At 43.4% G+C, this 23,752-nt stretch overlaps 1 protein-coding gene across 1 annotated transcript in view; it reads right to left on the bottom strand.

Annotated features, from left to right (window-relative positions):
• ANO2 (anoctamin 2) overlaps positions 1-23,752 on the bottom strand; it is a 318,321-nt gene that overhangs the window by 30,865 nt on the left and 263,704 nt on the right. Inside the window, exons 21-23 of the mRNA XM_075342181.1 lie at positions 6,086-6,238; positions 2,920-2,972; positions 1,105-1,286 (exon numbers count right to left, since the gene is read on the bottom strand). Coding sequence (XP_075198296.1) covers positions 1,105-1,286; positions 2,920-2,972; positions 6,086-6,238 — 388 coding nt within the window. The remainder of the gene's footprint in view (positions 1-1,104; positions 1,287-2,919; positions 2,973-6,085; positions 6,239-23,752) is intronic.

Here is a 23,752-nt window from a genome sequence, read left to right as displayed (position 1 = left end):
CCCCCCTGTGGCCAGACACACAAGGTAACTGATGTAATTGTATACCTGTTTGTAACCCATGCTTTGATTGTAACTGTACTCTGACATATGTATATTCTGTAGATTCCCTATTGTATATATTGTAGTTTCTAGTGTGCTTTAGGCGATTAAATTATATAATTAATCTTGGGCTGTTCTGTTATCTCGATCTTGAATCCCACGTCTGTGTGTTCGGCTAATAGTTACCGTGAAGCGGTTGGTGGCAGCGAGTTGTGCCAAGGATTATTGTGGGGAGGCCAGTGAGATTCGGGAAGATATTATATATTCCGCCCGCGGAGGTCGGGGGAATATATACCCTACTCTCACCGGGGACCCTTCAATAATCGGCATAAGTAGTATAGCGGCCTCCTTGCTTATTGTCGGGCAATTCCATAATTGGCCTGACTATAAGAGGGGCGCTAGAGAGCGCGTCACGTGCTCTGTCTGTCGGTCGGGAGGTATAAAGTAGGGGTGACCCCCACTTGTTACCCCCCGATTGTGACGTACTGGTAGCCAGCGCGGGGGATTTCTGAGTGACCCCCCCGGTGGTTTGTGACAAAAACTATCTGTGGATGCCGGTAGTGTGAGTACAATCATACAGTTATCTAAGGGACTGATAATTAGAGCGGTTGGGATTCATAGCTACTAGGAAGAGACAGAATAGGTATTCCTTAATAAAACGTTTCCGAAACAGCACCATTTATGTCCACAGGCTACAAGAGGTCCTACATGTCAGTAATAAGCTAAATTGCAATACCAGGCATGACCTATGGACAACAATGGCGCTGTTTCTGTGAAAAAAAAAATGCATATATTAATTAATGGTATCAGACAGAGTAAAGGCCACTTTAAACACACAGATAAATCTGCGGCAGATCTGTGGTTGCGGTGAAATTGTGGACAATCAGTGCCAAGTTTGTGGCTGTGTACAATTGGAACAATATGTCCATGATTTCACTGCAACCACAGATCTGCCAAAGATTTATCTCTGTGTGTGATGGGGCCTTTACTCCAAACAGGTAATTTTATATAGCATTCCTTAATTTCACAAACATAAAAATCTGTCTGACTCTCATAAAGTGTTACCTGCAGAATACAACGTCTTGCGCAAACTGTGAGTTGGCAGGTTGGGTTCCAGGTTTCAGGTGACTGACATTGAAATATGAGAGGGTGTGATTGATAAAGCCATGCATGGTTCCATTTTCACTGTACATGTACTGATACACGAGGCGAGGGATGAAGTCTGATGTGACAGATATGACAAATGCCTGGAAACAAAGAAACGACTCGTGAAAACATTTACTCATCCATTTATATAAAAATGCTGATAAATGGAGAAAGTGGGTGACTATATTTTTAATTAAAGGGATATTACTAGTGATGAGCGGGCACTACCATGCTCAAGTGCTCTGTACTCGTAACTAGTGATGAGCGATCACTACCATGCTCAGGTGCTCAGTACTTGTAACTAGTGATGAGCGGGCACTGCCATGCTCGGGTGCTCGGTACTCGTAAATAGTGATGAGTGGGCACTATCATGCTCAGGTGCTCGGTACTCGTAACTAGTGATGAGCGGGCACTACCATGCTCGGGTGCTCAGTACTCGTAACTAGTGATGAGCGGGCACTATCATGCTCGGGTGCTCTGTACTCGTAACTAGTGATGAGCGGGCACTATCATGCTCGGGTGCTCTGTACTCGTAACTAGTGATGAGCGATCACTACCATGCTCGGGTGCTCAGTACTCGTAACTAGTGATGAGCGCGCACTACCATGCTCGGATGCTCGGTACGCGTAACTAGTGATGAGCGGGCACTACCATGCTCGGGTGCTCTGTACTCGTAACTAGTGATGAGCGGGCACTACCATGCTCGGGTGCTCAGCACTCGTAACTAGTGATGAGCGAGCACTACCATGCTCGGGTGCTCTGTACTCGTAACTAGTGATGAGCGGGCACTACCATGCTCGGGTGCTCAGCACTCGTAACTAGTGATGAGCGAGCACTACCATGCTCGGGTGCTCTGTACTCGTAACTAGTGATGAGCGGGCACTACTATGCTCGGGTGCTCAGTACTCGTAACTAGTGATGAGCGGGCACTACCATGCTCGGGTGCTCAGCACTCGTAACTAGTGATGAGCAGGCGGATGTTCTGATTTGAGTGCCCAAGTGTAATGGAACTCAATGGGAGACTCATGCAATTTTTCCTGAAGATCTTCCGGAAAATGCTTGCGTTTGCCTTGGACTTCCATTATACTCGGTAATTGAGTTGGAGCATCCAACTGTTTGTTTCGATTACTGAAAACCCGAGCATGGTAGTACTTGCTCATCACTAGTACCAAAAGCTGGATATTATAGGCCCCCTTACCAATTTGATATTGAAGCCCTACTCCAAGATAAATCATCAAAGGGTCTCTAGCATCTCTACCATCAGGGGTAATCCAAAGGTTAAGGATAGCCTAGGGTCCCCTAGCATGAGGGACAGTATAGGAGCCCTGTCCCTCGCTATCCTGCAGTCACATCATGACAGCAACATTGGCAAAACGGGCAAGGGGAAGGTCAAGGAGAGGGTCGAGGAGAGGGGAGTATGAGTTTGTTTTTTAACCCCTTTCCAGCAGATTCAATTTACAACAAATGTATTCAATGTGAATCTAATCAACCTCCCTCCCCCCTAGAATTGAATAAATCTGCCCAAATTGACTCTTTTAATGAAACAATATGCATTCACCACGATTAATTCTCATAAAACACCCGAAGTTACAATTCACACCTATTATGTATAATTATCCCCAAATCCAGTAATTAGAAAGTTAAATTAGATTCAAGGATTGAAGAACAACAAAATAATGGAACCCGGTAAGTGACTGCGCCCAACCCAACAATCACCGGCAAAGAACTACTCACATTGATAATGACAGAAAATTTCCCAATTCCGCTCAGAATATTGTACCAAATGCCTGAAAAAGAACAAGAAACATATTGTTAGTGAAGGCACAAAATATGCAAAGAAGCTCCCCTCCAGAAGGAATGTGTGAGGACTGTCACTAGATGGCGATAGACACACTTGTGTACAGTAAATGGAGAGGTAGTCAGACAGGACGAGATCATAAACCAGGAGGGCACAACCGTATATGGAGGGTAGACAGAGACGATGTCTGGATAGAAGGCAACGGTCAGGGATCCAGGAGAGTACGTACAAAATACATGAAGCAGGTGGGGACGTGGTCAGGAGGAAGTCCGAGGTCAGAAGCCGGGAAGTCACAACAGAAACTGGAGAGGACAGGCGGAGACGGGACAATCACAGTCCGGAGTGTAGAGACCAAGATCTGAACACTGAGCATCACGGGAGCCAACTGTAAACAGGAAGTACGACTGACAGCGTCCTGAGCTAATACGCTCCCTAATGAAGCAGAGCAATCACCGGGAACGAGAAGCATCCGCGAGTGGACCTCCCAGGACCAGCGTGGAATCCACTACTGTGAATAACCAGCAGAGCGTTCATCCGGCAAAACGGTGCTGCCCATAGGTGGCACTAAAGAGGCAGTTTTCTTCCTTCTGGTGGAGAGCTAATCTGCTAACATTTTTCCCAGGGAACATTGCTTGTAAACGTTTCCTACACCGGTTGGATCTCTGTGAGGAAAAACCAATAACCCCCAAGACTTAAAATATAAGATGTTTCCCTTTTAATGTGCTATAGGTCATATCTTTGTTAAAATAGAGCATTGTGCATAGGGGCTGTACTAGAGTGCCGCCATGTGGTGCTCTGTAAAATGCTCCCCTGTGACTTTGCTGAATAGTACAATATACAGTTTCTGATTAAACACAAGGAGGGACAATAGGACCCTGTACATATGGGTTGATTTGCACGAGAGTTGACTTTTTTTCCCTTTTGTTAAAGGAAAGGAGACAAATTCTAGCGCCACCTATTGAAAGTAGCAATCCTAAAAGTCAAAAGTGGCCTTTTAACAAGCCTTTTCATATGACCTAGCATATATGCCAGATCAGAATCCTAATTTGCAGACACAGTGTTTTGGGGTGATTGCCCCTCGTCAGTGCAAAGTGTGGGTAACTGATCTGGCATATGAGAAGCTATGTGGGGACCACGGGGGAAGACTATTCTCCTTACGGAGACCTGACAAACCAGTCTGGCTGTCAAATATATTTATATTATATTATTATTTATTATATTATTATTTATTATATTATTATTATTATTATTATTATTATTATTATTATTATTATTATTATTATTATTATTATTATTATTATATATATTATATCAATTATTCAAGTTGTCTCTCCAATTGCTTTTTTAGTTATTTTATCCATTTTTCATGTCATCATGTCGGACGCATTTCTTTAGCTTCAAAGGAACTCGATGACCCATATTTTGTCATTTTACAGGGTCAAGGACGGTTTGACCTCCGAAAACAGTAAATTTACTGACCCTTAATATTGCTCCTTTCCAAGAAAATAACCAAAATATTTGATTTATTAAACTGATGAAATCACAGAAAAAAAGGAAAGAAAGGTGGAAAGAAGGAGAAAAAGAAAAAAAAAGGAAGTTGGAAAAAAGGGAAATGATGATAGAAAAATAGAAAAGGGATGGGAAAAAACCAGACTGTGGAGAAGATAAAGAGGCAAAAAATAAAGAGGTGAATATAGAGAAAAAATAAGGAGAAGAAGAAGATGGAGATGAAAAAGGTGGAATACTAGAAAAAAAAGGAAGAAAAGGAAAAAAAGGCAGTTGCAAAACAACAATGATAATAAAGGATGAAAAAGGATAAGGATGAAAAAAAACAGATCTTGGAAAAGGCAAAAAATAAGCAGATAAATATACAGAAAAAAAATAAGGAGAAGAAGATGTAGAAGAAAAAGGTTTAATAGTAGAAAAAAAGAAGGAAAGGTGAAAGAAAAAGAAGGAAGAAAAAGAAAAATGAAAGCAGTTGGAAAACAACAAGGTAAGGATAATAGAAAAACAGAAAAAGGATGAAAAAAACAGACTGGAGAAGATAAAGAAGGCGAAAAATAAGATGAATATACGGAAAAAAATAAGGAGAAGAAGATGTAGAAGAGAAAGGACGAATAGTAGAAAAAAAAGAAGGAATGGTGAAAGAAGAAGGAAGAAAAAGAAAAGGCAGTTGGAAAAAAACAAGGTAAGGTTAATAGAAAAACAGAAAAAGGATAAAGAAAAACAGACTGGAGAAGATAAAGAAGACAAAAAATAAAGAGAAGAGTATACAGAAAAAAATAAGGAGAAGATATAGATGAAAAATGTGGAAAAGTAGAAAAAAAAGAAGGGAAGGTGAAAAAAGAAGGCAGTTGGAAAAAAACAAGATAAGGATAACAGATGGAAATAAAATACTGTGGAGAAGATAAAAAAGGCAAAAAATGAATATACTGTACAGAAAAAATGAGAAGATGATGGAGATGTGAAAGGTAGAATAGTAGGGGAAAAAAGAAGGAAACGTAAAAAAAGAAAGAAGAAAATGAAGACGGAAAAAAGGAAAAGATGGAGTAAAAGATGATGGAGAAGATGAAAAGGCAAGAATGAAAATGAGGAGAGAAGATTAAGAAGAATAAGGAGTAAAAGAAAAAAGATAAAAGAAAGGGAAAATAGAAGAAAAAGAATATGGAGGAAAAAAACATAAAAGGAGTAGAAGATAAAAATGAAGAACAAGAAAATAAAAAGGTGAAGAAAAAAAGAGAAAGAAAAGGAAAAAAGATGGAGAAATTTAAGGAAAATGGAAGGGAAAGAAGAATGCAAAACAATAAATAAATAAATAAAAAAGAAAAAAAAAATAGAAAAATAGAAAAATAAATCAATGAATAAATCAGCAATTTACATTGTTTATATAACAAAGAGTGGATGAAGACAAAAGAAGAAGGAAGGAAATATTTGATGAGGGACAATATATCTATAATTGCTACAAATCTGATGGAGACATAGGTGTCCGACTCGTTACCAAATTTATTTATAATATCCCTTGAATATACTTTGCACATCCCTCCTTCCTAATATTTACCCCCCTAAATAACATAGTAAAACATAATATATAATTTATAATACCTATGTCTTTAGATCGCACGGCGTCCGGTCTCCTCAACTCGGCCACAAACTTTTTTGCATCGAGTCTTACTTCAATAATGTTGTTGAGCAGCGCAAAGAGCGGAGCCAAAGGAAAGGAGGCGACAAACAGCGTGACGAACCCAAACTGGATGACTAAAGGGAATAAAGTGAGAGAACAGTTAAAAAGGATAATACATGAGGAAAAGTCAGTACATGATAAATAGATAAAAGAGTTTGACGGGCTCAGGTGCAAAATTTGGAGCTGCCCCCCCACCGCATGTTGGTCAGATGTACCATATGTATATATACATTTAGCATTCTAAATCCTATAAAGACAAACGAGTTGCCCTCCCTCCCATTATGTAGTAATGTATCCCATCCTAGGCTCCTTCCTGGTAATTGTGTTCCACATCCTGGAACATATTTCTCCCATCCAGGCAAATGTCTCCCATCCTGGGCTACTTCCTGGTAAATATATCTCCCATCCTGGTATATATGTTCCCCATCCTGGTATATAAGTTTACCATCCTGGTATAAATATTCCCCATCCTGGTATATATGTTTCCCATCCTGGTAAATATGACCCCTGTCCAGGTAAATATGTCCCCCATCCTGGGCCCCATCCTGGTATAAATGTCCCCATCATAGTATAAATGTCCCCATCCTGGTAAATATGTCCCCCATCCTGGTATATATGTCCCCCATTCTACGCTCCTTCCTGGTAATTATGTCCCCATCCTGTTTTCTTGTCCCCCTTCTGTAATATATGTCCTCCTCCTGGTATATATGCCCCCTTCCTGGTATATATCTCCCCATCCTGAGCGCCTCCTGGTATATATGTCCCATCCTGATATAAATCTTCCCATCATGATATATATGTCGCCATCCTGCTTTATTTCTCCGCATTCTGGTAGATATGTCCCCTTCCTGGTATATACGTCCCTATCCTGGGCCCCTCTTGGTACATATGTCCCCACCCTAGTTTACTTGTCTTCCTCCTGGGCCCCATTCTGATATATATGTCCCTATGCTGGTTTATTTGTCCTCTCCTGGTATATACAGTATGTCCACATCCTGGTATATATTTCCCCTATTCTAGGCTCCTTTCTGGTAAATTTGTCCCCTATCCTGGTATTTATATCCCCATCCTGTTTGTTTTGTCCACCTGCTTTAATATATGTCCTGCTCCTGGTATATATGTCCCCTTCCTCGTATATATCTCCCCATCCTAGGCCTCTCCTGGTATATGTCCCCCTCCTTGTATATATGTACCCATCTTGATCGAATGTCCCCATCTTGCTTTATTTTTCCCCATCCTGGTATATATGTTCCCATCCTGGGTCCTTCTTTGTATATACGTCCTCATCCTAGTTTATTTGTCCTCCTATTGGCCCAATCATGGTGTATATGTCCTTATGCTGGTTTATTTGTCCCGCTCCTGGCTGTTCTGTATATAGTATATATTTATCCTCAGCCTGATATATATGTCCCCAACCAGGTATATATGTTTCCGTTCTGTCTCTAGCACAAAAAAAAACAAAGGAAAACATTTTACTGACCCTCTCTGCCACTCACGCCGCAAGGCGTCCTCCTCTGTAGCCAGCACACAGTGGCTGGCAGCTAACAATCGGCATATGATGTCACTGTTATGCACCGCCCTCAGTCACAGGGATGCAATGTTAGGTGCCAACGATTATTTGGCCGGTAGCATGTATCGCAGTGCAGGGACCCAACAGGTCTCTGCGCCTTGATGCATTTCAGCTGGATGCGTGCGGTCGGATGCACATCCAACTGAAGCAGGGGCTGGGGTTGGTGGCCCCCCGGTATCCACGGGCCTGGTCCAGGTGCAATTCCTGCAACTGCAATCATTCTGCCCCCGGGAGTGCCCTATATCATCAGAGTGACTGTGTAATGTAGTATTTTGGAGTGTGCCTTATAACAGCAGTCTGGATGTGTAGTCTGGAGCCCCCTATAACAGCAGTCTGGATGTGTAGTCTGGAGCCCCCTATAACAGCAGTCTGGATGTGTAGTCTGGAGCCCCCTATAACAGCAGTCTGGATTGGTATCCCGGAGCCCCCTATAACAGCAGTCTGGATGTGTAGTCTGGAGCCCCCTATAATGGCAGTCTGGATGTGTGGTCTAGACCCCCTATAACGGCAGTCTGGATGTGTAGTCTGGAGCCCCCTATAACAGCAGTCTGGAGGTGTAGTCTGGAGCCCCCTATAACAGCAGTCTGGATGTGTAGTCTGGAGCCGCCTATAACAGCAGTCTGGATGTGTAGTCTGGAGCCCTCTATAGCAGCAGTCTGGAGGTGTAGTCTGGAGCCCTCTATAACAGCAGTCTGGAGGTGTAGTCTGGAGCCCCCTATAACAGCAGTCTGGATGTGTAGTCTGGAGCCCTCTATAGCAGCAGTCTGGATGTGTAGTCTGGAGCCCCCTATAACAGCAGTCTGGAGGTGTAGTCTGGAGCCCCCTATAACAGCAGTCTGGAGGTGTAGTCTGGAGCCCTCTATAGCAGCAGTCTGGATGTGTAGTCTGGAGCCCTCTATAGCAGCAGTCTGGAGGTGTAGTCTGGAGCCCTCTATAACAGCAGTCTGGAGGTGTAGTCTGGAGCCCCCTATAATAGCAGTCTGGAGGTGTAGTCTGGAGCCCTCTATAGCAGCAGTCTGGATGTGTAGTCTGGAGCCCCCTATAACAGCAGTCTGGATGTGCATTCTGGAGCCCCCCTATAACAGCAGTCTGGATGTGTAGTCTGGAGCCCCCTATAACCGCAGTCTGGATGTGTAGTCTGAAGCCCCCTATAACAGCAGTCTGGATGTGTAGTGTGGAGCCCCCTATAACAGCAGTCTGGATGTGTAGTCTGGAGCCCCCCTATAACAGCAGTCTGGATGTGTAGTCTGGACCCCCTATGACAGCAGTCTGGATGTGTGGTCTGGAGCCCCTTATAACAGCAGTCTGGATGTGTAGTCTGGAGACCCCTATAACGGCAGTCTGGATGTGTAATCCGGGCCCCCTATAACGGCAGTCTGGCTGTGTGGACTGGAGCCCCCTATAACGGCAGTCTGGATGTGTAGTCTGGAGCCCCCTATAACGGCAGTCTGGCTGTGTGGACTGGAGCCCCCTATAACGGCAGTCTGGCTGTGTGGTCTGGAGCCCCCTATAACAGCAGTCTGGATGTGTGGTCTGGAGCCCCTTATAACAGCAGTCTGGATGTGTAGTCTAGAGCCCCCTATAACAGCAGTCTGGATGTGTAGTCTGGAGCCCCCTATAACGGCAGTCTGGCTGTGTGGACTGGAGCCCCCTATAACGGCAGTCTGGATGTGTAGTCTGGAGCCCCCTATAACGGCAGTCTGGCTGTGTGGACTGGAGCCCCCTATAACGGCAGTCTGGCTGTGTGGTCTGGAGCCCCCTATAACGGCAGTCTGGCTGTGTGGACTGGAGCCCCCTATAACGGCAGTCTGGCTGTGTGGACTGGAGCCCCCTATAACGGCAGTCTGGATGTGTAGTCTGGAGCCCCCTATAACGGTAGTCTGGCTGTGTGGACTGGAGCCCCCTATAACGGCAGTCTGGCTGTGTGGTCTGGAGCCCCCTATAACAGCAGTCTGGATGTGTAGTCTGGACCCCCTATAACAGCAGTCTGGATGTGTGGTCTGGAGCCCCTTATAACAGCAGTCTGGATGTGTAGTCTGGAGCCCCCTATAACAGCAATCTGGATGTGTAGTCTGGAGCCCCCTATAACGGCAGTCTGGCTGTGTGGACTGGAGCCCCCTATAACGGCAGTCTGGCTGTGTGGACTGGATCCCCCTATAACGGCAGTCTGGCTGTGTGGTCTGGAGCCCCCTATAACAGCAGTCTGGATGTGTAGTCTGGACCCCCTATAACAGCAGTCTGGATGTGTGGTCTGGAGCCCCTTATAACAGCAGTCTGGATGTGTAGTCTGGAGCCCCCTATAACAGCAATCTGGATGTGTAGTCTGGAGCCCCCTATAACGGCAGTCTGGCTGTGTGGACTGGAGCCCCCTATAACGGCAGTCTGGATGTGTAGTCTGGACCCCCTATAACAGCAGTCTGGATGTGTGGTCTGGAGCCCCTTATAACAGCAGTCTGGATGTGTAGTCTGGAGCCCCCTATAACAGCAGTCTGGATGTGTAGTCTGGAGCCCCCTATAACGGCAGTCTGGCTGTGTGGACTGGAGCCCCCTATAATGGCAGTCTGGCTGTGTGGACTGGAGCCCCCTATAACGGCAGTCTGGCTGTGTGGACTGGAGCCCCCTATAACGGCAGTCTGGCTGTGTGGACTGGAGCCCCCTATAATGGCAGTCTGGCTGTGTGGACTGGAGCCCCCTATAACGGCAGTCTGGCTGTGTGGACTGGAGCCCCCTATAACGGCAGTCTGGCTGTGTGGTCTGGATGTGTACGAGGTGCAGACTATTTACAAATATTTAGAATCTTGGAAATTTATAATGAAGAATTCTCGGTATGACCTTCCAGAGAACAACAGTAAATCATTTTGGCACCAGCGCCAGGACATGTGAAACCTAATGTCATGTGGCACCACCAGTCTTGGCCGGCAGACGCTGAGGAATTCTCTACATAAGGCAGTGCACTTGCGAGTGTTATGTAAACCACTTATCTTCACTTTGGGTTAACAACAGTATTTTCCTAATCTGGCATCTCCCTCGCCGCACACATATACACAGGAAGGATCGGAGGCGTCCCGTGTGATTGCTTTATGCACTTATTAAGGCTGAGCTCGAGAGCTCAGGATGTTGGCATCGGATCATTGTGCCGGGGGCAGCACTCGACAAGTTCACAGACTCAATAGAACAACTGCGGTCGGGTTTTAAGAATGAGTTCTATATTCCACCTCTGCCAGCCCTGAGTTATGGTTTTAGGTTTTACGTAGTTTACATGTTGGTTTCTTTTACAAGTCTTGAATTTGACTTGAGTTTTATGCCGAATCTTTAGCTGAAACACAACTGTCATGATTCCTCTCTGCAGAGCATCTTGCCTTTGGAGATGCTCTGCTGCACTTTCCTGTGTGAATAAACTAGGAGTTTGTTTGACAGCGCAGGATTCCATGTTGGTGCTGATTACTCAGGTGTGTCACCTTCTTACTGAGCATGTTCGCTCAGAACCTTGCCAGTTGTATTTTCTGGTTCTGTAGTTGTGCTGTTGGCTTGTGTCTCCGATAGTGTTCTGGTCTTTTCCCTCTGACCCTGGACTCTTATTTGATTCACTCTGCCTATCCCATGTTCCTTTCGTGACCTCCTGCCTTTTTGACCTGGGTGTAACGCCTGCCTGGATCAACAGACTCAGATGGGATGTAATGGACAGGCTAGAGGGAAGCCACTCACCAAGCAGAACCCCCAGAACCCTGAAACTCTTTAACCCTTATACAGGGATTTGGAATTACACAGGGCCCTGGAGATCACTACCTGTGGAAGGCTGCAGTCCGATGAGAGTAGTCGTCAGGCAGGGTCAAACCAGGAATAGCAGAACAGGGACAGAATCGGCAGGCAAGGACGTAATCAGAAAACGTAGCAGAGGTCAAATCCGGATCGGGCAGCGAGGTACAATAACAGCAGGCAGAAGGGTAGTCAGAAAACACACAGAAGTCAGCACACAGGAATCACAAAACAGAATAGGGCAGATCAGGAGCCAGGAAATCAGAATTATTTCTGGCAGAGGTCAGAAGACAGGAGGAGAACTAAGAAGGGTGTGGTGTCTTCCCATTTGCTGTAGCTGAACGCTGGCAACTTCAACTTGAAGACACACGCCACCCACAGTCAGCCAGTGTTACTGCAGATCCCAAGATAACCCAGCCCAGTGGATGATCGGAGCCTGCGCCCACCGGTGCCGCTGGCATCGACTCCTCTCCCATCACCATCTACGGCAGGAACACGGCGTCGCCTTGCTATCGGAGCAGAAGTCGCTGCAGCGGACTCCGGTGGTGACGTAACACTGGGATCGTTACCTGACCACATCTCTGCTTCTCCCCTGAATCTATTACGGGCTCTCCTGGATTTCTGACCCTTGGATATTTACCTGACTATGCCTCTGATTACTCCTTGTGTTCATACGTGCCCTCCTGTTACAAGACCCCGAATTTACTGACTACTCCGCCGTCCATACTTCTCATAAGTAGTGGCTAGAATCACAGCAACTTTGGCCATTCATCTGTGTGACGGGGTCCTTCTTCGATATCACACAATCAACAGAGCGAGAGATGGGTGAACAATCCAATGGTCCTTTATTCAACCATCACAGAGGGTAAAATAGTCCAGCAATGGCATAAATGTCCCGGGGATCAGTCATACTTCTCCAGCAGTCCTTCTCCAGGGAAATCAGGGTTTCTCACAGGCTCTCTGGGGTGTCAACTTCCCCCTCAGAGGATCAATCTTGCTTCTTCTCTCTTGTAAGTCTCACCCAGAATCACTGACTAATTCTTCAGGTATGCAGAGAGTTTAGGTGGATTCCAGGCCCCCCTCCCCCAGACCTAGGGACAGGGACACTACAGGGGGTGATTACCTACAGACAATACAATGTACACACAAGCAATACAGAGAATGGACAGTGAACCAAGCCTAAAATACAAACCTACACAACATGATGCACAACCCCCCATATTCCACCATCACAATCTGTTACAGGTTTGTGCTATAACAAGAGTGTTATATTATATCGAGCTACATCCTACTAGTGAGAAGGATCCCATAACTTACTAGTGAAATCATACTATCCAGCTAACTATATTGTTTTGTTGCTAAATAAAAGCGCCAAACAGTGCAAAATACCAAAATGGACTAAGAAAAGTCCAAAAAGAGGACCCAGCACATAAACCCATAAATACTTATTTAATCCTTTAAAAAAGTTTGCAAAAAGTAGAAAGTCCATAAGGCAATAAAATCCCCCATAGTTTTGGTTTGCGCATTTTGCGTTTACGCGTTTCACAGTGGCATGTTGTTATGATTAATAGGAATGCCACTTCGAAATGCGTAAACCCGTGCTGGTTTTTATCGTCTTATTACCTTATGGATTTTCCATTTTTTGTAATGTTTTTTATAGGATGAAACAAATGTTTATGGATTTATGCGCTGGATCCTCTTTTTGGATTTCTCTCGGATCTATTGGAATTTTGGATCCGTGCACCGAGTGAGCTAGATTTATTATTAACAAAAAAACAGACTAGCAGCATAATCGTGCTATATAGTAAACACATAACATTACCAAAACGTCTATATATTGGTCCGTGGTTTTAGCTGCCTACAAGGTTATCCTGGAAAAGCAGCTGCTTCCTTCTGCTCAGGCAATATTCCCCAACTCTGAGGACTCTTTTTTCCAGCAGGACAATGCACCATGCCACACAGCTACGCCAATCAATGTGTGGATGAAGGACCACCACATCAAAACACTGTCATGGCCAGCCCAATCTCCAGACCTGAACCCCATTGAAAACCTCTGGAATATAACCAAGAGGAAGATGGATAGTCACAAGCCATCAAAGAAGAACTGCTTACATTTTTGCACCAGGAGTGGCATAAGGTCACCCAAAAGCCGTGTGACAGACTGGAGGAAAGCAGCCAAGACGCAGGAAAGCTGGGATTAAAAATCATGGTTATTCCACAAAATATTGATTTCTGAATCCTCCTGAGGTAAAACATTATTAGTATTGTTGTTTCTAAATGATGATGAACTTGTTTTCTTTGCATTATTTGTGCATTGTTCTGTTATTTTCACCATTTCTCATTTTCAGAAAATAAATACAAAATTTATTGCTTGGAAATTTGGAGACGTTGTCAGGAGTTTATAGAATAAAAGAACAATTTACATTTTACTCAAAAATATACCTATAGAAAAATCTGATGAAAAACTGTAAATTTGGAAGTGGTCTCTTCATTTTTGCCAGAGCTGTATATATATATATATATATATATATATATATATATATATATATATATATATATATATATACATATATATATATATATATATATATATATACTAGCAGTACTACCCGGCTTCGCCCGGGTTTATGGCTTCTGTTAACAAAATAGAATGTATTAACAAAAATGTATTCTTCAAACAAAAACCACAAAACAAATAGATATAAATGTAATTATAATGTCTGTCTCCCCCTCTGTGTACAGTCAGGGCCAGAAATATTTGGACAGTGACACAAGTTTTGTTATTTTAGCTGTTTACAAAAACATGTTCAGAAATACAATTATATATATAATATGGGCTGAAAGTGCACACTCCCAGCTGCAATATGAGAGTTTTCACATCCAAATCGGAGAAAGGGTTTAGGAATCATAGCTCTTTAATGCATAGCCTCCTCTTTTTCAAGGGACCAAAAGTAATTGGACAAGGGACTCTAAGGGCTGCAATTGACTCTGAAGGCTTCTCCCTCGTTAACCTGTAATCAATAAAGTAGTTAAAAGGTCTGGGGTTGATTACAGGTGTGTGGTTTTGCATTTGGAAGCTGTTGCTGTGACCAGACAACATGCGGTCTAAGGAACTCTCAATTGAGGTGAAGCAGAACATCCTGAGGCTGAAAAAAAAGAAAAAATCCATCAGAGAGATAGCAGACATGCTTGGAGTAGCAAAATCAACAGTCAGGTACATTCTGAGAAAAAAGGAATTGACTGGTGAGCTTGGGAACTCAAAAAGGCCTGGGCGTCCACGGATGACAACAGTGGTGGATGATCGCCGCATACTTTCTTTGGTGAAGAAGAACCCATTCACAACATCAACTGAAGTCCAGAACACTTTCAGTGAAGTAGGTGTATCTGTCTCTAAGTCAACAGTAAAGAGAAGACTCCATGAAAGTAAATACAAAGGGTTCACATCTAGATGCAAACCACTCATCAATTCCAAAAATAGACAGGCCAGAGTTAAATTTGCTGAAAAACACCTCATGAAGCCAGCTCAGTTCTGGAAAAGTATTCTATGGACAGATGAGACAAAGATCAACCTGTACCAGAATGATGGGAAGAAAAAAGTTTGGAGAAGAAAGGGAACGGCACATGATCCAAGGCACACCACATCCTCTGTAAAACATGGTGGAGGCAACGTGATGGCATGGGCATGCATGACTTTCAATGGCACTGGGTCACTTGTGTTTATTGATGACATAACAGCAGACAAGAGTAGCCGGATGAATTCTGAAGTGTACCGGGATATACTTTCAGCCCAGATTCAGCCAAATGCCGCAAAGTTGATCGGACGGCGCTTCATAGTACAGATGGACGATGACCCCAAGCATACAGCCAAAGCTACCCAGGAGTTCATGAGTGCAAAAAAGTGGAACATTCTGCAATGGCCAAGTCAATCACCAGATCTTAACCCAATTGAGCATGCATTTCACTTGCTCAAATCCAGACTTAAGACGGAAAGACCCACAAACAAGCAAGACCTGAAGGCTGCAGCTGTAAAGGCCTGGCAAAGCATTAAGAAGGAGGAAACCCAGCGTTTGGTGATGTCCATGGGTTCCAGACTTAAGGCAGTGATTGCCTGCAAAGGATTCGCAACAAAATATTGAAAATAAAAATATTTTGTTTGGGTTTGGTTTATTTGTCCAATTACTTTTGACCTCCTAAAATGTGGAGTGTTTGTAAAGAAATGTGTACAATTCCTACAATTTCTATCAGATATTTTTGTTCAAACCTTCAAATCAAACGTTACAATCTGCACTTGAATTCTGTTGTAGAGGTTTCATTTCAAATCCAATGTGGTGGCATGCAGAGCCCAACTCGCGAAAATTGTGTCACTGTCCAAATATTTCTGGACCTAACTATATATATCTCTGTCTCTCTCTATCTCTTTGTCTGTCTGTCTCTTTCCCTGTCTGTCTCTGACTGTCTCTGTCTCTTTCTCCGTCTGTCTCAATCTCCTTCCTTGTCTGTCTATCTATCTCTTTCCCTGTCTGTCTATCTATTTCTTTCCCTGTCTGTCTATCTATCTCTGTCACTTTCCCGGTCTGTCTCTTTCCCTGTCTGTCTCTTTCCCTGTCTTTTCCTGTCTGTCTCTTTCCCTCTCTTTCCCTGTCTGTCTCTTTCCCTCTCTCTTTCCCTGTGTCTGTCTTTTTGTCTGTCTCTTTCCCTGTTTTTGTCTGTCTCTTACCCTGTCTGTCTCTTTCCCTTTCTTTCCCTGTCTGTCTGTTTCCCTGTGTCTGTCTCTGTCTCTTTGTCTGTGTCTGTCTCTTTCCCTGTCTGTGTCTGCCTCTTTCCCTGTCTGTGTCTGTCTCTTTCCCTGGCTGCATTGTGACACGCCAACATTCCATATAAGGGCGTGGCTGCGCATTCTTCTGAAGTTCTGGCTGCACTGTGGCTCCCAGCTCCATTCGCTTTAATGGAGGCAGGTTTTTTGGTGAATAACTGTAAAGCGCTGGGTTAAAATTTCCCCTCAAAACATAGCCTTTGACGCTCTCGGGGTCCAGACGTGTGAGTGTGCAAAATTTTGTGGCTGTAGCTGCGACGGTGCAGATGCCAATCCCGGACATACACACACACACACACATACATACACACACACACATTCAGCTTTATATATTAGATACACAATATCTATATATACACAATCTATCTATATATATATCTATATATATCTATATATATATATATATATATATATACACACACACTCTCTCTCTCTCTATATATATATATACACACAATATATATGGTATATATATATATATATATATATATATATATACTGTATATGTATACATAGCATAAAAAGTGCACAGCTACGACCTGTCCCCATCAGTTCCCTCGGGCACTGGACCAGCGAACCCCTATGAGTCACTCAATATGTCTTCGTATAGTGACTCATCTAGTAAACACCTCGGGTATTTAGTTTTGGACGGGGCTATCTGAGCTTTTTCAATGCACGTCATGAAAGAAGGCCAGGAATTCAATTGTAATGTGCCTAGAGCAGACGTACTTTACAGTTCTTTATGGAGTAGGTGACAATAGCTGTAAATATGCGCCATGTTTAGAAGAGAGGTAATAATATTCCTGGTAATAATTTGTACAACATGTTATATGTAACAGGGGAGTAGCTACAGGGGGTACAGAAGTTGCTGCCCAAAAGTACCACCTCCCAATTAAATTAAGTAGTTAAATATTCGGTGCCGGAGGCTCCAGATGATGAAAACTCCTTTGGATTTTCACTTTGTCCGGAGTTTAACCCTTTTGAACATATAATGTTTTAATATTTAAAGACGACTTGTCATCAAATAAAAAGTGGCCAGCTTTTCTGCTCATTGTATTTCCTATCCTCCCTTGAGAAATTTGTTTTTTATTTTTTTTAAAAGCGCCATACGGTCCCAGAGATATGGGCCTTTTTATTTAGGTGGGCGTGGCTCACAGGGTAATTATGGAGAGCAGCCTATAGACACGCCCTCCAAGAATCCTGTAAGTCCCGCCTCCCTTGATAAAGAACATAAACATTAGCACAAAATATAAAGGCCCATATCTCCAGAACCGTATGTTGGATTTTTACAAAATAAAAACTGGAATATTCAGGGGAACAGTGGGAATAAAATAATAACAAAAAAATACTACTTTTCACCTGGTGACAGGTCCTTTTATGTCTAATTTTGCTGTCAGTTAAAATGAACCTGTTTCGCCACATTTGAGATTATTTTAAGAAGTTCTAAATCCAAGGTTAAAGTTGTTTTGAGGGTAAAAAAGGGTCACGATATGAGCCCCCCAAAAATTGCAACCGAGTTAATGATGTTGTTGTGCGCCGTTCCCATTTACACTAAATGACTCAATGTTGAATAACTTATATTTTAACCAGTCTTTAAAGAGGTATTTTCCCATGTTTGACACTCGGTGAGTGAAATCTCAGCCTCTCCCACTCGACATGTTGCCCTCCGGGCTGAAATATCAGGCACGTTCAACCTCTTGTTGAATTGCTCACTTATTCAGGTAATGACATATATAGGATGGAGGGAGTGTGCAAAATATATATATATTTTTTTATTTTGTTTGGTTTTTTTTAAAGGTTGACTACCTTCTAGGGCTGTTTGACACTCTACCATAGGGTTCTTCTAAAGCTAGGAAAAGAAGTTAATTTGACTACATATTGAAGGTCTAAAACATACGGCACATGGTGGTAAAACTGTCATGCTAGGTATGGAGAAGTACCAGGCGTACAGCAACAGGGAAGGTAAGGGAGACCCTGTGTGTAGGGAAGGGAGGGATGGTGACCCCTGACCAAACCTTCCACTGACCCCTGGCTCCCCTGACCATGCTAGATAGGTTCCACACCTATGCGCCGAGCAGGATACCTCGCCCTGGCTGACCCTGATCTGGACCCTAGATAAGGAATGAATGGTAGGAGTGCTTAGTCAACCCCACCAAGCTCTAAAGAATACACAAGGAGCACAAACAGGGGGAGTGAACAAATAGCGTATCTCCAAGAAGAGTCAGGGAGAGAAACAGCAACAAATAACAATGTTTCTTCAGATGATTGCAAGCCGACTGCTTGCATCCAAGGCCTGTATAGGAATATAACTCTATCAATAGCAAAAAACCTGGGAAAATGCGAGTGTTTAAGGATACAAGGTGAAGTGATAAATAGCAGCTGAAAAGTGAGGATATCCACAGGATCCTAAAAGGAAAGGGATAAACCCCAAGCAGAGAAGACACATAGGATACCATTGACACCTCAATAGTCTAGGGAAGGGGGAGATGGTGGCCTCTCATGAAACTTCCACTGGCCCCTAGCTTTCCTGACCACCGTAGATAGTTCCACACCTATGCGCCGAGCAGAATACCTGGCCCTAGCTGACCTTGATCTGGACCCTAGGTAAGGAACGAATGGGATGAGCACTTACTCAACCCAACTAAGCTCTAAAGAAGACACAGGGAGCACAAACAGGGGGAGTGAACAAATAACTTATCTCCAAAAATACTCAGGGAGAAAAACAGCAACAAACAACAATGTTTCTTCAGATGATTGCAAGCCGACTGCTTGCATCCAAGGCCTGTATATGAATAGGACTCTATCACCAGCAAGCAACCTGGGAAAATTAGAGTATTTAAGGACACAAGGGGAAGTGATGATAATTAGCAGCTGAAAAGTGAGGATATCCACAGGGTCCTAAAAGGAAAGAGATAAACCCCAAGCAAAGAAGACACTACACCACAGTAGGAAGAATGGAATGTCATGGATCAGTTTGCACAGCCGAATGCTGCGACCTTCTACAGCCGGACACCACAGGACTGTCTGCCAACGGTGACATACCCGTGACAAAAACCCAATAGTCTATGGTGGGTTATCAACCAAACGCTCTTGTTGTGGTACCCTCCAAAAATGAGAATGATTTCCAAATATACGGACATATTTTGAAAAGTTCAATTTTACACTCTCATCTGGTACTTGAGTGTAAAAAATGCATTTGGTATTTATTCTCATTTTTGGCTGCTTTAGTCATGGTCTCTGACTCATTTAAGAAACCTCGAGATCGGAATGAACCCATGGGTCATACAGTGAAGGATTGGGCAACCAGCTTGTAGATTTTCCAGTTTTGGGAAGATTATCGAAGTTGACACTAAAAGGAAGCATCTGCCTCTTCTTCTGTACATACAACCCTAGAACATTTTGGAATTGGTCATGCGGTGTTGTGCGTTGCACTCCCTGGGTGTCATGGCGGTGTCAGACTCTGTTCACACTGCAGAGTCTGACATACAGCCTGGGTTCCCTGAGTTGCACAGCCTGTCATGGGCATCGCCTGGTTCTGGCTTCACTACTCCTCAGTACAGCAGGAGTTAATTCCCGCTGGCTTGTGATCTTCTGCCGGAAGCTCAGGCTGCTGATTACCATCCTCAGCCGCCTTCACCCTTTATAAGGTTCTGGATTCTGGGGTTGAGTGCCGGATATAGCTTCTGCTACCTCGGTTCCTGTGGTTATCCAGTTCTATGGTGATTACAAGTTGTGGTTCTGCGTGATGTGTGAGTCCCCCAGTTGCGCATTTATTTCCTACCCCTTTTGCGTTACTCCCCAGTTCACATACTGTCGCTCCTTTGTGTTTGTGTGCAGAGTGCACAAGTTTTTGTTCACCCTTGTCTGTGCCTACTAGTGGGGTTTTCGTTACTGGGCTTCCGGCCCATTCCCTGGGTGGGGGGGAGTAGTATCAGGGCTCAGACAGGAGACAGGGTCACACTGGGGGCTTGAACCTGGCTACCATAGAGCCTATCTTTGAGATAAGGGACAGTGCAGGGGCCTCAGTCTAAGAGCCCCTTTTCCATTGGTACATACCCCGTGACAGAATTAGGCCATTTGATACGGTTCTTCTTCAAAGGGAAATTAAGAATTAAGAGCCTACATAGGAACTTGGGTGGAGGACAATCGGCAAGTAGGAAAAAATGTTTAACCTACAGTACAGACCAAAAGTTTGGACACACCTTCTCATTCAAAGAGTTTTCTTTATTTTCAGGACTCTGAAAATTGTAGATTCACATTGAAGGCATCAAAACTATGAATTAAAACGTGGAATGAAATACTCAACAAAAAATTGTGAAACAACTGAAAATATGTCTTATATTCTAGGTTCTTCAAAGTAGCCACCTTTTGCTTTGATTACTGCTTTGCACACTCTTGCCATTCTCTTGATGAGCTTCAAGAGATAGTCACCAGAAATGGTTTTCCAACAGTCTTGAAGGAGTTCCCAGAGATGCTTAGCACTTGTTGGCCCTTTTGCCTTCACTCTGCGATCCAGCTCACCCCAAACCATCTTGATTGGGTTCAGGTCTGGTGACTGTGGAGGCCAGGTCATCTGGCGTAGCACCCCATCACTCTCCTTCTTAGTCAAATAGCCCTTACACAGCCTGGAGGTGTGTTTGGGGTCAATGTCCTGTTGAAAAATAAATGATGGTCCAGCTAAACGCAAACCGGATGGAATAGCATGCCGCTGCAAGATGCTGTGGTAGCCATGCTGGTTCTGTATAAGTTCAATTTTGAATAAATCCCCAACAGTGTCACCAGCAAAGCCCCCCCACACCATCACACCTCCTCCTCCATGCTTCACGGTGGGAACCAGCCAGAGTCCATCCGTTCACCTTTTCTACAAAGACACGGTGGTTGGATCCAAAGATCTCAAATTTGGACTCATCAGAGCAAAGCACAGATTTCCACTGGTCTAATGCCCATTCCTTGTGTTCTTTAGCCCAAACAAGTCTCTTCTGCTTGTTGCCTGTCCTTAGCAGTGGTTTCCTAGAAGCTATTTTACCATGAAGGCTGCTGCACAAAGTCTCCTCTTAACAGTTGTTCTAGAGATGAGAAGGTGTGTCCAAACTTTTGGTCTGTACTGTATATATTTTGCAGTCATTGCCTTCCGTATCGAGAGTGTGGTCCACATCAGACAGTATTAGCCATAACATCGTGTTCCCTCACAGTTGCTGTTGATATTTGTGTACTCGTTCAATTGTCCTGATGAAGGGTGAAGGACGACTGCCGCCTCCTCAAAGCTTTTCAATGGGAAATGTTACTCCACTAAAAAGTAATTTCAGATAACAGATGCTGCCGATACTTTCCCTTTCTTTGTTGACTCACTGAATACAAAAGAGTCATCCATCAACGTCGGTGTCAGTCAACACTGAGCAAGAAAACCACATTCTGTTATGCCAGACTTTTGAGAACTTCGGGGCAGCTCCTACAAGCCTAGCACTTACCTAAAATAACAAGATCACTTAACATGAAAAGAAAAATATTTGACATTACTTATTAATAGGGAGGGATGAAAATGTGAAATATTTCATAGTTTGAACATGACCAGGAAAAAAAATGTATCCATAAAGAGTGAAGTGACACAAGGACTTAAAAAGTTGCATTCACACTGTGTGTTATCCAGCGTTAAAGGACCACTGAGCGGTATCATGATGTTTAATAGTCTGCTTAGAGAGGTAGACCGCTCTTCACATCAACAGTGAGTGATCTGTAATAGATCATTTTGTGAGCATTGGTTGCTGTTTTTCATGACAAAAAAATCGTTTCACCCGACGAACAAGTGTTTTGCTCTTACATCCGGTGATAAGCAGCCTGTTTAGTCTGCAAGAAAATTGCAAAATGTTGCTCTCAGCAGCACAGGTTCTTCAACAAGTCAACATTCTGTCGAGAATGATGATCTTTTGAACAAAAAAACATTTCACCTGACGAACGAGCATTTTGCTTGTACATCCAGTGATCAGTAGCCTGCAAGATAATCGCAAAATGTTATTCTTGGCAGCACAGATCCATTTTATACAGGTCAACGCGCTGTCAAGAATGAATATCTTTTGAACAAAAAAACATTTCACCTGACGAACAAGCATTTGGGCTCATACATCCAGTGATCAGCAGCCTATTTAGCCTGCAAGCTAATCACAAGACATTGTTCTCGGGAGCACTGGTTCTCTTTACAGAGGTCAATGTGCTGTTGAGGATGATAATCTTTCGAACAAAATATCATTTCACCTGACGAGCGTTTTGCTCATATATCCAGTGATCAGCAGCCTGTGTATAATGCAAGATAATTGCAAAATGTTGTTCTCAGCAGCACAGGTCCTCTTTACACAGGTCAACAAGCTGTTCAGAATGTTATTTAGAACAAAAAATAATTTCACCTGACGAACGAGCATTTTACTCGTAGATCCGGTGATCAGCAGCCTATTTAGCTTGCAAACTAATCACAAAATATTGTTCTTGGCAGCACAGGTACTCTTTGAATAAGTCAACGTGCTGCCAACAATCATAATCTTTGGGAAAGCACGAAAGATCATTTCACCCTACGAACGAGTGTTTTGCTCTTATATCCGGTGATAAGCAGCCTGTTTAGTCTGTAAGATAATTGCAAAATGTTGTTCTCAGCAGCACAGGTTCTTCAACAAGTCAACATTCTGTTGAGAATGATGATCTTTTGAACAAAAAACATCTCACCTGACGAATGAGCGTTTTGCTCGTACATCCGGTGACCAGCAGCCTAATTAGCTTGCATGCTAATCACAAAATGTTGTTCTTGGCAGCACAGTTCCTCATTGAACAAGTCAACGTGCTACAGAAAATGCTAATCTTTTGGATAGCACAAAAAATAATTTCACTCAATGAACGAGTGTTTTTCTTGTACATCTGGTGATCAGCAGCCTATCTAGCCTGCAAAATAATGCAAAATGTTGTTTTCAGCAGCAAAGGTCCTCTTTACACAAGTAACGTGCTGTCAAGGATGATAATCTTTCGAAAAAAACATAATTTCACCTGACAAACGAGCATTTTGATTATATGGTGATCAGCAGCCTGTGTATAACGCAAGATAATTGCAAAATGTTGCACAAAACATTGTTCTCGGGAGCAATGGTTCTCTTTACACAGGTCAACGTGCTGTCAAGGATGACAATCTTTCGAACAAAATATCATTTCACCTGACGGACGAGCGTTTTGCTCATATATCCAGTGATCAGCAACATGTGTATAATGCAAGATAATTGCAAAATGTTGTTCTCAGCAGCACAGGTCCTCTTTACACAGATCAATGAGCTGTTGAGAATGATGATATTTTGAACAAAAAATAATTTCACCTGACGAACAAGCGTTTTTCTCATACATCCGGTGATCAGCAGCCTATATAGCCTGCAAGCTAATTACAAAATGTTGTTCTCGACAGCACAGGTCCTCTTTGAA

The sequence above is a fragment of the Anomaloglossus baeobatrachus genome, chromosome 4 (genome assembly GCF_048569485.1).
Source record: "Anomaloglossus baeobatrachus isolate aAnoBae1 chromosome 4, aAnoBae1.hap1, whole genome shotgun sequence".
NCBI lineage: Eukaryota > Metazoa > Chordata > Amphibia > Anura > Aromobatidae > Anomaloglossus > Anomaloglossus baeobatrachus.
The sequence above is the reverse complement of the archived record's forward strand: the minus strand, read 5'-3'. Positions and strand labels throughout refer to the sequence as shown.